The sequence below is a fragment of the Artibeus jamaicensis genome, unplaced genomic scaffold (assembly GCF_021234435.1).
Source record: "Artibeus jamaicensis isolate MK-2021 breed Jamaican fruit bat unplaced genomic scaffold, CSHL_Jam_final contig_585, whole genome shotgun sequence".
NCBI classification, from domain to species: domain Eukaryota; kingdom Metazoa; phylum Chordata; class Mammalia; order Chiroptera; family Phyllostomidae; genus Artibeus; species Artibeus jamaicensis.
In genome coordinates this window covers 19,015,668-19,031,430 of record NW_026521894.1, presented here as the reverse complement: position 1 = coordinate 19,031,430, position 15,763 = coordinate 19,015,668, and the positions used below count along the sequence as shown (strand labels likewise).

Below are 15,763 nucleotides of genomic sequence, written 5' to 3'. Positions count from 1 at the left end.
TGTTACTTGTTCTTTCCCTGCTATCCTCCCTCTGCCATCAATACCAGAGAAAGGCCTAAAAGATTGTGAAGGTGGGAAAGACCAGAGCATTCATGCACACACACACACACACACACACACACACACACACACACACAGTCTCTGAACATCTGAGAGTTTAAAATGAAGCTGGAGTGTTTCAAAGAAACAGAAGTGACCAGAAAGCTATGAGATCTACCCAACACATAATTGAGGGAAGTTAAAGAAAAGTTAGATATAGCACAATTGAAAGCAGTGGTTTTACAAAATAAAACCAGTTTATGTTTAAGTCTTAAAGATTAAGCTTCCTCAACAAATGGATTGTATAGTGCCTGGGCATTATCTCTTTCCCTTTTAGTATGTTTTTCCTGACCTTCCAATTGCCTGGTATGCTCCCTGTAACCTTCTCTGTCACTGTACTTAAGAGCTTGTTTCTCCTGTTTACTTGTGAGGTTCTTTTAAGGGCAAGGGTGGTGTCTGGTCCATCTTTGTAACCCCAGCATTTTAACATAATGCCCAGATGGTTCTCAATAAATACGTATTGCATGAGTGAGTAATCAATGACTGATTCAATTAGCAAATTCCCAGAAGCACTAAATCACAGTGACTAATTTTAATGGTTCCCCAAATCACTGCTTCTTTTTAAGTTTTCAAGATCTATTATTTATTAATATTTCCTGATTTTAATGTGAAATATATTAAAGTTGAAAATATTACTGTACTTACATTTATTTTCAAATTACTGTGTATTTGCAACCTTTCTGACACAAGGAATTTTTGTGATCATGTTATTTTTTAATTTCTTTTGTAGGTTTTAGAAACTTACATATTGATGACCAGATAACTCTCATCCAGTATTCTTGGATGAGCTTAATGGTGTTTGGACTGGGATGGAGGTCCTATAAACATGTCAGTGGGAAGATGCTATATTTTGCACCTGATCTAGTACTAAATGAGTAAGTAGTAACTTGACTTTTGTTGTTCCTATTAGCTCAAGTATATAGGTAGGATAATAGTGAAAATTACATTTCAATAGATAATCATACGTTTAGTGGGCTAAGTAATAGCTCTCCTGAAAGGTTTCTCAAAATTACCTCATATGAGTTAAGTTTGATTTGATATTACAGAATATCAAAATTACCTCATATGAGTTAAGTTTGATTTGATATTACAGAATTATATAATTTTATCAGTTAATTTGATATTTGGAGAGCTTTCCTTTTGTTTCAATATATAGTTGTTGAAAATCCATTTTTTTTAAATTCAAGAATGTGTACTTAGAGTATACATTTAAGTATATTCAAGAAATATACTTAAAGACAAATTAAATATTTATCTATGTTTCTAAACTTGGATGATAAATAAGCAAAACATTAACTTTGGAAATGTGTATTTAATACAGTTTTACAACTTAAAAATTTCTTAACCTCAAAAATTCAATATTGTGCCAACATTTAGATGTTTAAGATTCCAAATATTACATTCTTTATGAAAAGTCATTTTTAGTAATAAATAAGGTAGTTACTAAATCCCATATTCTGGATAAAATTACATAAGCTGGCTGATGCACTCTGCATGTGTGTTTTTGCTGTTGCTTTTCCTGTGGGTGCTGTGTGTCATGGAAGACAGAGGATGAAGGAGTCGTCATTCTACTCATTGTGCCTCACCATGTGGCAGATTCCACAGGAGTTTGTGAAGCTGCAAGTGACCCAAGAAGAGTTCCTCTGTATGAAAGTATTGCTACTTCTTAATACAAGTGAGTATGAGTAATGTAACATAAGATACTTACTTTCTTAATTTTTAGTTCATTGGGAAAGTTTCAACAACTATATGGTCATATGATTATATACAAAGTATTCATCTTCTATTGTAAGCACAAAGGAAAAACACTGATGTACTCTCATAGACATTAATAAAACTTCATATTTCTCAGATTTTACCTATCACATAAAACAAACTGTCAATGCAACCAGTTCCATTTTTCTGATAAAACATGATTAAATGACTTTTTTATAATCACACATTTAGGTTATTATAAACTAATTAATGTTGCATAAACACAAACTATGCTTCTTCTACCCCACCCCACAAAGGATTTACTATATAAACTACACAATTTTGTTTGGAACTAGTCCCTGTGTCAGGTTAGCTAACTGTTATAACAAATAACTACAGACAACAGCAACATAACGCAATAGCAGTGGATCACTCACAGCCATACTCCAGTGGGTAGCAAGAAACCCCATGCTCCATTCATTCAGGGACTCCGCCCTTTCCTGGTACCTGGGAGTCTTCCACTGAAATGGATGAGAAGATGAACACTGGGTGAGAAAATGTTCAGAGGGGAAACCCGGAAGTGTCATGCGTCATTTCCACCCACTTTCCTTGGCCCGCCCTAACTGCAAGAGAGGCTGGGAAATGCATCTGAACCGAATAACCAGAAGGAAAAAAATTGTGAGCTATAAAACATAGCATTGGTCACCAGAAGGCAGGGGCATTTTATTTTTTCCTTTTCTTTTCTTTGTTGCACACAAAGAACACCTGGATCTCTGCCTCAGTGGATCACCAATTTTAAAACTGCTTTTACCTTTTTTCACCCTTTTCTTTGTCCTTTCCATGCACAGGTAAGCTCAGCCCTTGAATGCCTGAATTATCTTTCCTTCACTCATAGTGATCTGAAAGAGAACAACAGAGTGCTAAGATCTTAGATAGAAGGTGAACCAAGCCAGGCTCTTTCTCAGAAATATCTTTGCAGGAACTTCTGTCTAGTGGCACAAATATCAAATGATGGGCAGTGGAGGTTGCACATCAGGAGGAAAAGCAGAAAAGGTAAACCCATAAAAAGGAAATTTTCCTCATGAAATCACTGCAAAGACAGGGACCAATTCAGGATCCACAGCCTATTTCCCCCTCGAAAATCCTATTTGGAGTAAATGTTACAGAACAACAGGGCCCTCCCTCCGACCAAGGATGGTATACTAATACTGTCCAGACCACATACTGGGCTCATCTGTCTGCCACCAGAGGAAAGACATCTCTCAATGCCAGAGATTTGTGAGAAGGAAAGGGAAGGTTTATTTAAAGCCATACAGACTTGACGTAGTGACCTAAAGTCTTCATTAAAATATCAAAGTCCTTTTGGATACCCACAGACACCCACAGTGCTTCCTTCTCCCCTGCCCTAATTTGGGGTACCATAACTCTGGAAAAGAAGCACGTGTCTGTGTTTCAGGCCGCTGGCACCATCAGCTGTGTCACCATTCAGGAAGGATCTCTAATTACTCCAAAGCCATGTGGCACCTTCTCATGGTCTACTGGCAAGAGTTCTTTGTACCCATTTTCCAGGCAAAGTCTCTCCTGCTTCTCAGGCCACGTGGCCAAAGGGAGCACCCCAAAGCCACATGGACCTCTTCTACCAAAGCTGCAGGGGTCTGCACTCTGGCCAAAACCGCATGGTTCTTCTCTCCACCAGAGCTTCAAAGAGGGTAGGGCTGCCACTCTTCCAGAAGCGAGTGGCGATTCTCTGCTAAATCCACATGGTGATTCTCTCTACCCCCAGCTGTGGGGGTCTGCACTCTGTCCAAAAGCGAGTGGCTCTCTCTTTGCACTGCCACAGCTGTGTGGTTCCCTCTCCTTCTCTTACATGGCTGTGGGGGTCCCCCACTCTGGCAAAGCCACATGTTACTTCTTCAATGGCAGCCATATCTGAGTTTTAAATCCCCATGCCAGTCCTTTGCAGCCCCATTTCCAGCTCCTCCTACAATTGGCTACACTTGCCAGCATTCCTGTATTATTCCAAGTTTACTGGGCTGCCATCATGAGTCTGGGCAGGTGTGGCCCCATGTTGTGGAGCCAATCTTCTCCACGCTCGCACACAGGCGCTGCAACTCGGGGGGACCTGCCCCCAGTTACGTCTTGGGTGGAAGTCACTTCCATCCCCCTGGCTCAGAGCATGCCCACAGCTATTTAACATATCTATGCAGCCAGTTAAAGGTTATAGATATGTTAAATGACCACGCCAGAAGTTAGCTGCAAAGCCTTTGCTGTACAAAACAGCTCTCAATGGCCCTGCTCCATGTGTCCCTTCCCCCAACTCACACCTGTGAAGGAATGAGGGAGGACATCTTAATATTTCCTGGACACCGTGAGTTCTGGACCCCATTCCAAATCTCTTTTTTTTTTTTATTTTATTTTATTTATTTATCTTTAGAGGGGAAAGGAAGGAGAGAGGGAGAGAAACATCAATATATGGTTGCCTTTCATGGGTCCCCTGCTGGGAACTGTCCTGCAGGGAACCAGCCTGCAACCCCGGTATGTGCCCTGACTGGGAATCGAACCGCGATTGTCTGGTTCACAGGCCCGCGCTCAATCCACTGAGCTATACCAGCCAGGGCTTCCATTCCAAATCTCTTTTGGGGGTCCCCCTCTTGGCTGCACCCTATTACATAAAGACCTTCAAGCTTTATTTGGTGGAGTGCATAAAGTGGACTAGGGGTATTAATATGAGACTGGCCAAGAGAGTCAAATTGCATAATTTAATATTACAGCAGCAGTTAACTTCTGCCTTTCCTTCTTGACAGTAAAGAATCCAACAGCAGTCCTTTATCTGCCAAATTAGAAAGCCACAATAATTAATACAATGTGAGAAAAATAAATGCATTGATTTGTTAGTCAAGTCTTACTAGTATGTATTAGAATTTCCTATACTATAATAAAAAATACCACAAATCAATGGATACAGACTAAACATTGTTGGAAAAATAGTGTGTATTTTAGAAAAATCCATTGGGATATTTAGCTAAAATTATATTATAAAATTAATACCAGATAATTGAGTTAAATGTGAGCATTTATACTGTTAAAAACAAATCAAAAGTAACATAAATAATTTTGAAATCTCAAATAAGAAACATCATTTTAAAAACAAATGCAATGAGAAAGTTGACAAAAGAAGTTTGATGATTGGATACAGCAGAATTTAAGCCTCTCATCTGCCATTAAAATCTAAAATATAGTTCTCCAGGAAAATATGGCAGTTTGAAGACACACATTCTTCCATTAATCCCTTTAAAACTACACTAAAATATTACTAATGGGATTTTTTTAATGAAAAGAGAATAGGAAAGGGATCAAAAGCAATCAAATTGTGTAAACCAGCAAGCAGAACCAATTTAGCATATCTAAGAAGGTTGGATTCTAAGCCAGAAGTAAGAAAATCCAGGAAACACCTTTATTTGCTTCGCTGAACCTTTGGCACATTTGTCAGTTGGTGACAATGTATTTTTGAAAGAGTGATGGTAAGAGTTAAAAACAGATGTTCTGTTGAAAGTCTGTTTCCAAATATAACCCAATCATGTCCATTGTTTCTAACTCAGAAAGAGATTATAAATTTATTCCCGAAGAGAATATAACAGATGGAAAATACATTGGTGAGTCACAGGTACTGTTGAGGGGGAGGGTTTCTGGATTGAAAACAGATTAAGATTATATACCACATATTGACAGCATACTTCTTTCACCTGTCTCCCAGAACATGGCCTTCCAAATTGATATCCTCCAAGCAGGAGAATGAAAGGTTCTTTTTTTGCAGAATCTTTTTTAGCCAGAAAGAAAAAGAACTAAATATCTTAATAGCAGGAATTTTTCTTTGAAATAACTCAGTCACATTGCCCTACACTAGAACTCACAGTTCCAGTCTATAAGCAATACTCACTCAAACATAACTATCAATCAGCTTTTTAGTTTTTCGCTCTTGACTGTAAATAAACAACCAAATCATTTAAAGGAATTTTGACATCAAAGACAGAGATAAAACAGGAAGAAAAAGAACTTGTATAAAGGAGAGAAAGGAAAAACTCAGGAGTGAGACAAACTGCACAACCCTGGGTTCCAGTGCAGGAAAAGAAACCCACTAAATCTCTGGCTGTAAAATCCATGGGGGTTGTAGCGGCTGGAGAAATTCCTAGCCTCACAGGAGAGTTCGTTGAAGAGACCCTTAGATCCTAGAGTGTACACAAACCCAGACACTTGGGAATCATCACCAGAAGGGCACAATTTGCTTGTTGGTAGTGGGGGAAGTGACTGAAAGTGGGGTGAGAGCCGAGCAAGCAGGATTGTTCTCTCTCTGACCCCTCTCCCACCTACCACATCACAGCACAGCAATGTGGGTTGCCCCACCCAGGTGAATGCCTGTGGCTCTGCCCCTTACAACATAGCAGGTGCACCCAAGGAATGGACAAAGGAATATGGCCCCATTGAAAGAACAGATCAAAACTCCAGAAAAAGAACTGAGCAACAAGGAGCTAGCCAACCTATCAGGTGCAGAGTTCAAAACATTGGTAATCAGGATGCTCACTGAAATGTTTGACTATGAATTGCAAAATAGAGGAAAAAGTGAAGGCTATACATAATGCAATAAAGAAAAATATACAGGAAACCAACAGTAAGGGAAGGAAACCAGGACTCAAATCAATGATGTGGAGTAGAAGGAAGAAATAAATATTCAACTGGAATAGAGAAACAAGAATTCAAAAAGTGAGGAAAGTCTTAGAACCTCCAGGACAACATTAGATGTTCCAACATTTGAGTCATAGGGGTTCCAGAAAGAGAAGAGGAAGAGCAAGAAATTGAAAACTTACTTGAAAACACAATGAAGGAGAATTTCCCCAATCTGGCAAAGGAAATAGACTTCCAGGAATTCCAGGAAGCTCAGAGTCCCAAAGAATTTGGACACAGGGACGTACACACCAAAGGCACATCACAATACATTACCCAAGATTAAAGATAAGAGGAGAATCTCAAAAGCAGCAAGAGAAAAGAAGAAAGTTACCTACACAGGAATTCTCATAAGGCTCAGCTGATTTACCAAAATTAGACAGAAGGGGCTGGAAAGAAGTATTCAAAGTCATGAAAGGCAAGGACCTACTTCTAAGATACTCTATCCAGTAAAGGTATTATTTGGAATGCAAGAGCAGATAAAGTGCTTCCCAGATAAGATAAAGTTAAAGGAGTTCATCATCACCAAGCTTTTATGTGAAATGTTAAAAGGACCTACCTAAGGAAAAGAAGACAATCAAAACTATAAACAGTAAAATGACAACAAACTCACAGCTATCAAAACTGAACCTAAAAAACAAAAACAAAACAAACTAAGCAAACAATAGAACAGGAATAGAATCACAGGCATGGAGATCTTATTGTGGGTTTTCAGCAGGGTGGGGCAGGGAGAAGAAAGAGAAAAGGTACAGGTGTTACAGAACAGACCCATGGAGTGGGGGAATAACATGCTATTAGTGGCTGGACACCCCCCTCCTCCTGAAGTCTCCCTGTGCTAGGTTTGCCTTGACTGCTGCCAGGGAATTATAGCTCTCAATATCAAAGATTGGTGAAAAAGAAAGGAATTATTTATCCAAAAGTTATACAAACTTAAGAGTAATAACTTAACATCTTCATTAAGATCCCAAATTCCCTTAGAATACCCACAAATGCACACAGTCCTTTTTTCCTCCTCTTCCCAGTCTGGGGTACCATATCTCAGGAAAAGAAATAGAAGTCTGTGGCTCCGGTAGCCCCTCGGTTCTCAGCACTTACAGCTGTGTTGCTGCCGTGATCTCCAGTTAATCCAAAACCATGTAGCACCTTCTCATGGCCCACCAACAAGAGTCCTTTCACCCCTTTCTTCCCAGAAAGGTCTCTCTTGCTTCCTAAGCCATGTGGCAAAAGGGAGCACCCCAAAGCCACAGTGTCCCAATCTAGCATGGCTGTCATGCCTGGGTTTAAATCCCAGCACCTGTTTTTCTCTACAACCCCATTTCAGACTGGTCCCAATCAGTTACATCTAGCAGCACTCCTGTATTTTTTCCAACTTTATTGGGCTGCCATAGTAAGTCCGGGCAGGCATGTCCTCGTGGCATGGAGCCAATCACCTCCAAGTTCTCAGACAGGTTCTATAACTAAGGGGAGCTTCTTCCCAGTTACATCATGGGTTGAAGTCATTCCCATCTACCTGGCTCAAAGCATGGCCACAGCTATTTAACAAATCCATGAAACCAGTTAAAAGTTATAGATATGTTAAATGACCATGCCTAAGGTTAGTTGCAAAAGTGTTGTATGCAGAACAGCTCTCAATGGCCCTGTTCCATGTGTCCCATGCCACAGTTCAGACTTGTAGGGGTGAGAACATCCTATATTATTAATATTTCCAGGACACCCCAATTTCTGGACCCCATTACAAACCCCTGTTTGGGGTCTCCCTGGCTGCACCATGTTACACAGGGAATAAGAAGCATAATTGGTAGGTACAAAATAGACAGGGGAAGGTTAATAATAGTATGGGAAATGGAGAAGCCAAATAACTTACATGTATGACCCATGGACATGAACTAAGGGTGGGGAATGCTCGTGGCAGGGGGTGCAGGGCAGAGGGGTATAAATTGAAGGAAAAAATGTGACAACTGTAATAGCATGTCAATAAAATATACTTAATAAAACAATAGTTGTTTACTCATATCAGCCAGAAGGAGTTACAGAATTTAATGAAGCAATGTTAAAATGACAACAAACAGGTAAATCATCTAGGAATAATGTTAATGAGAAATACTTGTGATTTATATGAAATTGTCTATAGATTTAGAAACATCTAAATCTATAGACAATTGTATAAGAGTTTATTTGAGCCAAACTGATGACAATTGCCAGGAAGCAAATATCAAATGCTCCAGAGATTGACAGTTTGCAGTTTCTTTTTTTATTGTTTCTATTTTGTTTTTCTTTTTTAAGCTTTTTAAAAATTGTCCAAGTCCGGTTGTCTCCATTCCCCCCCCACCACTCCCTCCCACCCCAGCCATCCCCACTTCCCACACTTGATCCTACCCCCACCTTTGGTTTTGTCCATGTGTCCATAGATGTTCTTGAAAACCCTTCCCTGTTTCCCCCCATTATACCCTTAGGTTTTTTTTATGCATTTTGAATTAATGATAGAAGGTAAGGAAGATTACCTGATGGTGGGAGAATGCAAGGCAGGCATTGGAACACAGGACAAGGTTATATGCACTGTTGAGGATAGTTACACCTTCCCGGGGGCCTGAAAAAGAGGATTACCCCTGGCATTTCAAAGGTGTGTTAGCCTAGTTATACAAGACCAGTGGCTTAAAAACCTTTTACTGAGGAAGTTACAGGCCTGGTCATGACTACTGACTATGTATGATCTTCCCAGTAAGGAATTTATGATCAGATCACCCTGTAAGGTTACTTTTTGATAGATTATTACAGCACAACTTTTTTACCCATAGAAGGCAAGACCTCACCGACAAATCCAAGTATTTGTTAAAAGGAAAGAAAGAAAAAAGATTCCATGCTGCTGTAAACTAAATCAAACCACGTATTTGAGACAAAATTGTAGAATACTGTCAGGTGCTCTTGTAAGCAAATTCTAATTTAAACACATAATACACTGACACAGCTCTAAATAGGCAAGCCGAAATGTTCTTCATCTTACCTACTTGTTGTTACCATATTATTCCAGAGAAGTAGAAATTTATGTCCTAACACTATCAGTAACATTATCTCTTATTTAAAATGTTTGTGTCTCAAGTTACATATCAAAAGAAATTATCACAGAGCTCAGAAATTTATTATAAACTGCTTGTGTCATCATTTTAAACATAATTGACACTTCTAATTGTCTTTTCACAGTTCCTTTGGAAGGACTAAGAAATCAAAACCAGTTTGAAGAAATGAGATCAAGCTACATTAGAGAGCTCATTAAGGCAATTGGTCTGAGGCAAAAAGGAGTTGTTGCTAGTTCACAGCGTTTCTACCAACTTACAAAGTTTCTTGATAACTTGCATGATGTGAGTATTTTGTTTTCTAGAATATCACTGATTATTTTTTGAGTTTCTATAACTTTTTAAATATTAAATCTAAATTTTACTTCATATAGTTTCCTGAAGTTTATATTTGTACTTATATTTTAAAATAGTATTTGCATTATATTGCTTAGAATTTATATTTTGCTTTTTTCATTTTTTATATAATCATTCAAATATCCTTTTACTAATATTTGTATAATGTGAGAGTAATCTAATGGTTAATAGGAATTGTGACACATTTTCTGCATATGTTCTAAAATATTTTTACCTTAAATTATACAAACATTTATATGTAAAAGCAAAAGTATAGATAATGGGGAAAGAAGGGGGCAGGTCGTCAAGGAACGTGTTTCAAGGACACATGGACGAAGTCAAAGTTAGGAAGGAATAAGGGTGGGAGGTGGGTGGATGGGGCAGGGGAAGGTGGTGGGAAAATGGAGACAACTGTGCTTGACCAGCAATTTAAAAAATGCAAAAAACAATAAAATAAATAAAACCATGAAAAAAGTATAGATGTGGAAAATAACACTCTCATAGCATTTTGAATGGAAATGTAAGTTAATAACAATTGAAGAAGCAGAAATTTTACCCTTCAAAATTCTCTTGGCTGCTCTAATAATTAAATGTACATGAGACAGATTAATGAGAGAAAACTAAATTTAATGATATATGTACATATGGGGACACACATACATGAAAGTGTTAGAGGCATTGCATACATGAGATCCTAGGAGACTGAAAGTTAAAATTCCATATATTTGGGATTCTGAGCCAAGATGAGGTAAGGCGCCTTGGGGCTTTAGAGGGAAAGAAGGTAACTGAGCAGCAAAAAGAAGAGCAAATGTGCAGTAATTAGTGGCTTTCCTTACCATATAGGTAGGTCAAAATTATATCTGATAATTTCTTATTATGGTTTTGACTACTAATTTAAATTCTTCTAAGACGTTAAAAGGTGAACAGGGCAGAAGTTTGTCTGGAATCTGCAAGGTTTCAGTTGCCTTTAGCTCTAAATGCTCCCCATACCATGTTGACACATTTTGGGTGCCTCAATCTGAACCCCCACACAATACTAATAAACAATCTGGCAGTATATAGCAAAGTTTTTAATTTTCATGCATGCTTGCAAATTTCTCCTTTCTAGGATTTATCTTAAATAAGTTATTAGGCAAATATTTAAGATATATATATGAGGAAATTCACTGTAGCATTACTTATAAAAGAAAAAAAAAAACAACTAGAAATCCCCAACACTAGAACTGGATTACTAAACTAGGATTTATATGGTTAGCCAAGACATATTAAATACAAGCTCTTTTTGCTGTTATATTCATAAACCACCCTGAATGACAGGCAAGGCATAAAAGAAGCAATCCATTCAGCAGGTCATATTTAAGTCCTTCCTCTTGAATAGAAACAGAATCCAAGGATTATTAGCCACTTAGCTAAAGTGAAAAGCATAAATAAAATAAACAACAACAACAAAGTAACTTAGAGAAAAAAACACCAGTGCAGGGAACAGAAGAAAGCTTTAAAAAATTAAAATATTCAGGGAAATAAGAATGATATTGTGTCCATGAAACAAGAATAGAAAATATTTAAAAAGCAACAGTGAACAAAAAAATACTTTTGGAATTAAACACAAAAGACCGGAAATAAAAAATTTAAAAGAAGGGCTGAAATAGAAATTTCAGGAAACTCCCAGAAAAACATAAAAAATAAAGCTATGAAAAATTACAGAGATGAAATGGCAAATTTAGGGGATTAATCCAAGGAATTCTATTCTCCAAGTAACAGGAATTTCCAGAAGAAAGAACACATAAAATCCAAAGGAGGAAATTAGGTAAAAATCATAAAGGAAAAGTTGCTGAAACTGAAGGGTACGAGTTATCTAAATGTACTGGCCCAATGTGCAGGCACTGCACCATCGAACCAAGGCATATTATTATGTGATTTCAGCCCACTAGGAATAAAGACTTTACTAAAATATACCAATGAGGAAAGAAACAAGTCATATAAATATTTAGGACCGGGAAAGATGCTAGAGTTCTCAACTGCATTGCAGGAAATCAGAAAACAATGGCACATGGCCTTCAGAATTTTAAAGGAAAAGAAAATCTTCAAAGAATCTTATATCTAGCCAAACAATCAAACAAGTTCGATAGCACCATGAAGGTATTTACAAACATTCAAGGTCTCATATTGCTTACCTCAAATACATTGTTTCTCAAGGACATCTGCAAGATTTCTTGCATCAAACACCGAGGGTAAGGCAAAGAATTAGGAGACTCAGTCCAAGAGATGTAAAGGGATATCTCAGCACATTATCTGTGCTAAGCAATGATTAATAGGAATAATAATGCCCAGGGTTTTAGGATCCAGTACCTGGAAAAAGAGAGAACCGAGGGGTTACTAGTATGTGTGAATATATTGACATGAGTTTTACAGTTCTGTCAGAGAATTTGCCTATGGCTTTGTGATATGATAAATACAGAGAAAATGAAGCAAATGGAAGCACAAGATGATTAGCAGCACCAACATAAAGATAAATCATATAAAAAGAAAATATAATATAGAAGTAAACAATAAAAATCTTTATAATATAAATGCTAGATGTTGACTTGGCCAAAAATTGAGATACACCTTTAAATAGAATGGAGAGTAAAGAAAGTAAGAGAGGGATGTGTAGTATAACAGAACTAAATCCTCATTTTTTGTACAGAAACTCAATATCACATTTGGAAAGCAAACTTTATTAGAAATAAAGAGATAAAATTTAAAGGCATAAGCTAAAACAGTTGAGGGTGGTTACATCTAGGAAGCTGGAATATGGACGGGAAGAAGTGCACTAGAAAACTGCTGGGCTTGTTGTTTCTGCTGTTTTTGTTATTGTTTACTTGTTTTCTTTTTTCCAGTCTTATTGAAAAATAATTGACATACATCACTATATAAATTTAAGGTGTACAGCATCATAGTTTGACTTACATATGTTGTGAAATAATTACCACAATAACTTTAGTTACTATACCATATATATATGACAGATATAAATGATAGATATATATATGGAAAAAACATTTCCACTTGAGATGAGAACTACTAGGAACTACTTACTATCTTATCTTTCCTATATATCACACAGCATTGTTAACTATAGTCATCATGTTATCCATAACATTCCTAGTATTTATCCTACAAAAGAAAGTTTTTACCTTTTTACCATCTTTCTCCAATTCCCTCCACTATCTCTCTACCCTGGTAACCAAAAAATTGATATTCTTTTTTCTATGAGTTTTATGGGTTCTTTTCTTTGTTAGATTCCACATATAAGTGAGATTATCAAGTACATGTCTTTATCTGATTTATATTACTTAGCATAATGCCTTTAAGGTTCATTCGCATTGTTACAAATAGTAGGATCCCCTCATTTTTAGGGCTGAATAATATTCCAATGTGTATGTATTATATATACCTCACATCATCTTTATCCATTCATCCATTGATGGGTACTTTGGCTGTATCCATGTGTTGGCTATTGTAGGTAATGCTGCTGTGGTCATGTGGGTGCAGATATCTTTTGAATTAGTGTTTTTGTTTCCTTTGGATATATTCCCAGAAGTGGAATTATTGAATCTCGTAGTAGTTCTACTTCTAATTTTCTGAGGAAACTTCATGTTATTTTCCATAGAGGTTGCACCAATTTACAGTCCCATCGACAGTGCACAGGGGTTCTCTTTTCTCCACTTCCATTCCGGCATTTGTTAGCTGTTATCTTTTTAATCACGGCCCTTCTCACAGGTTTAAAGTGAAAGTTTAAACCGCTCATTGCGGTTTTCATTTACATTTCCTTAATGATATCTTCTTATGCCACTGTTGGTCATTTGTATATATCTTCTTTGTAAAAATGTCTATTCAGGTCTTTTAGTTAATTTTTAATTGGATAATTTGGGGTGTTTTTTTTTTGCTATTGAGTTATAGGAGTTCTTTATGTATTTTGGATAATAACCTTTTACCAATTACATGGTTTGCAAATATTTTTCTTATTCCTTTGACTGTGTTTTCATTTTGTTGATGGTTTCTTTTGTGCAGAAGCTTTTTAGTTTGATGTAGTCCCACTTTTGTTTGTCTGTTTTGCTGCTTGTGCTTTACGTGTGATTTCCAAAGAATCATTACTGAGACTCATATCAAGGAATTTTTCCCTATGGTTTTCCCTAGTTTTCTACTAAGAGTTTCATGCTTTCGGGTTCTACATTTAAGTCTTTAATTAACTTAAATTTAATTTCTCTGTGTGGTATAAGGTAGGGGTCAAGGCTCATTTTTTTTACATGAGACTATCCAGTTTTCTCAGCACCATTTATCGAACAGACTGTCTTTTCTCCATTGAGTATTCTTGGGCCCCTTGTCAAATATTAGTTGATTGTAAATGCTTGGGTTTATTTCTGGACTCTTGCTTTTGTTCCACTGGTCTGTTTGTCTGTTTTTATGCCAGCACCACACTGATTAATTAGTATAACTCTATCATATTCGCTTGAAGTCAGGAAGTGTAATGTCTCCTGCTTTGTTTTCTTTCTCATGATTTCTTTGGCTGTTCTGGGTCTTCATAGTTTTCCCTCCTCTTCAATTTTTTGCAAGTGTTTAAGGAGTATTGCTGTTAATCCTTCTTCAAATGTTTGGTAAAATTCACAGTGAAACCATCTAATCCTAGGCTTTTCTTAATTAGGGGATTTTTTAAAAATTACTGATTCAACCTGATTACTAGTAATTAGTCTGTTCAAATATTCTATTTCTTCCTGATTCAGTCTTGATAGTTGTAAGTTTCTAAGAATTTCTCCATTTCTTCCAGGTTGTCTAGTTTCTTGTTGTATAGTTGGTTGCTGTTGGGTTTTTCTTGTTTTTATAAATTTTCAGTACTATTTGACTTTTAAAATATGTACACATATTACATTGACAAAAATAAAAATTAAATTAAAATGTGTTATGTTGGGGTGTTTTTATTGATATAGGAAGAGTCAATATAATGTAATTTTAAAAAGCCACATTAACAAATAGACTTTATAAAATAATTGCATTTTTAAAAATATATATGCATTTGTGCACTATACACACACACACATATACACACATACCTGGTGTGTCTGTGTACATGTGTAAAAAGACAAAACTTGAAAGAAACACACCAGAATATTCAGATTGGTTATCCTATGGGATTATGAATGACTTCCATTTAAAAAAAATCTTTTTGTACTATCACAACATTTCATTATATGTAATATTTTATAAAATCTAGGCAGTGGAGGAAGTTATTTTCATTTTCGTAAGCAGAAAACATCTTGGCAAGTAATTATATTGTTAGAAAAATAAGTTGCCATGTATGAATAGTTCACGACTTTATTACTTTTATTACATGTTCCTTATCTGTTTGTTAAACCAACAGCTTGTCAAACAACTTCACCTGTACTGCTTGAATACATTTATCCAGTCCCGGGCCCTGAGCGTTGAGTTTCCAGAAATGATGTCTGAGGTTATTGCTGCACAACTACCCAAAATCTTGGCAGGGATGGTGAAACATCTTCTCTTTCATAAAAAGTGATGCCATTTTTTACCTTTAAAAATTAAACTTTGTGGTATGCCTGTTTGTGTTTGGGTTAGGATTATGAGGTCTCAAATTCCTGCAATGTTCTTCTCAAAGCCTTACATTCATATCATATCATACTGTATAAATTTCAGAGAAAATTCTGAAATTTTAATTGTTTTCCTTTGTACGGTATAATTAGAATTTTTAAGTGTTTTTGCGGACCTGTATTTTCTCTAAGTGTTCACAAGAATGAACAAGTACTAAAATGGATGGTTAGAGTAAATCTCATTTTATCCATGTTATT

General features: G+C 36.6%; 1 protein-coding gene across 2 annotated transcripts in view; it reads left to right on the top strand.

Moving 5' to 3' along the window:
* The window catches only part of PGR (progesterone receptor), a 99,339-nt gene extending 83,865 nt beyond the window's left edge, over nt 1-15,474 (top strand). For both annotated transcript variants that reach the window (XM_037156978.2, XM_037156973.2), the window contains 4 exons: nt 830-974; nt 1,644-1,774; nt 9,712-9,869; nt 15,319-15,474. In XM_037156978.2, coding sequence (XP_037012873.2) covers nt 830-974; nt 1,644-1,774; nt 9,712-9,869; nt 15,319-15,474 — 590 coding nt within the window. The remainder of the gene's footprint in view (nt 1-829; nt 975-1,643; nt 1,775-9,711; nt 9,870-15,318) is intronic.
* Nucleotides 15,475-15,763: the final 289 nt, after the last annotated feature.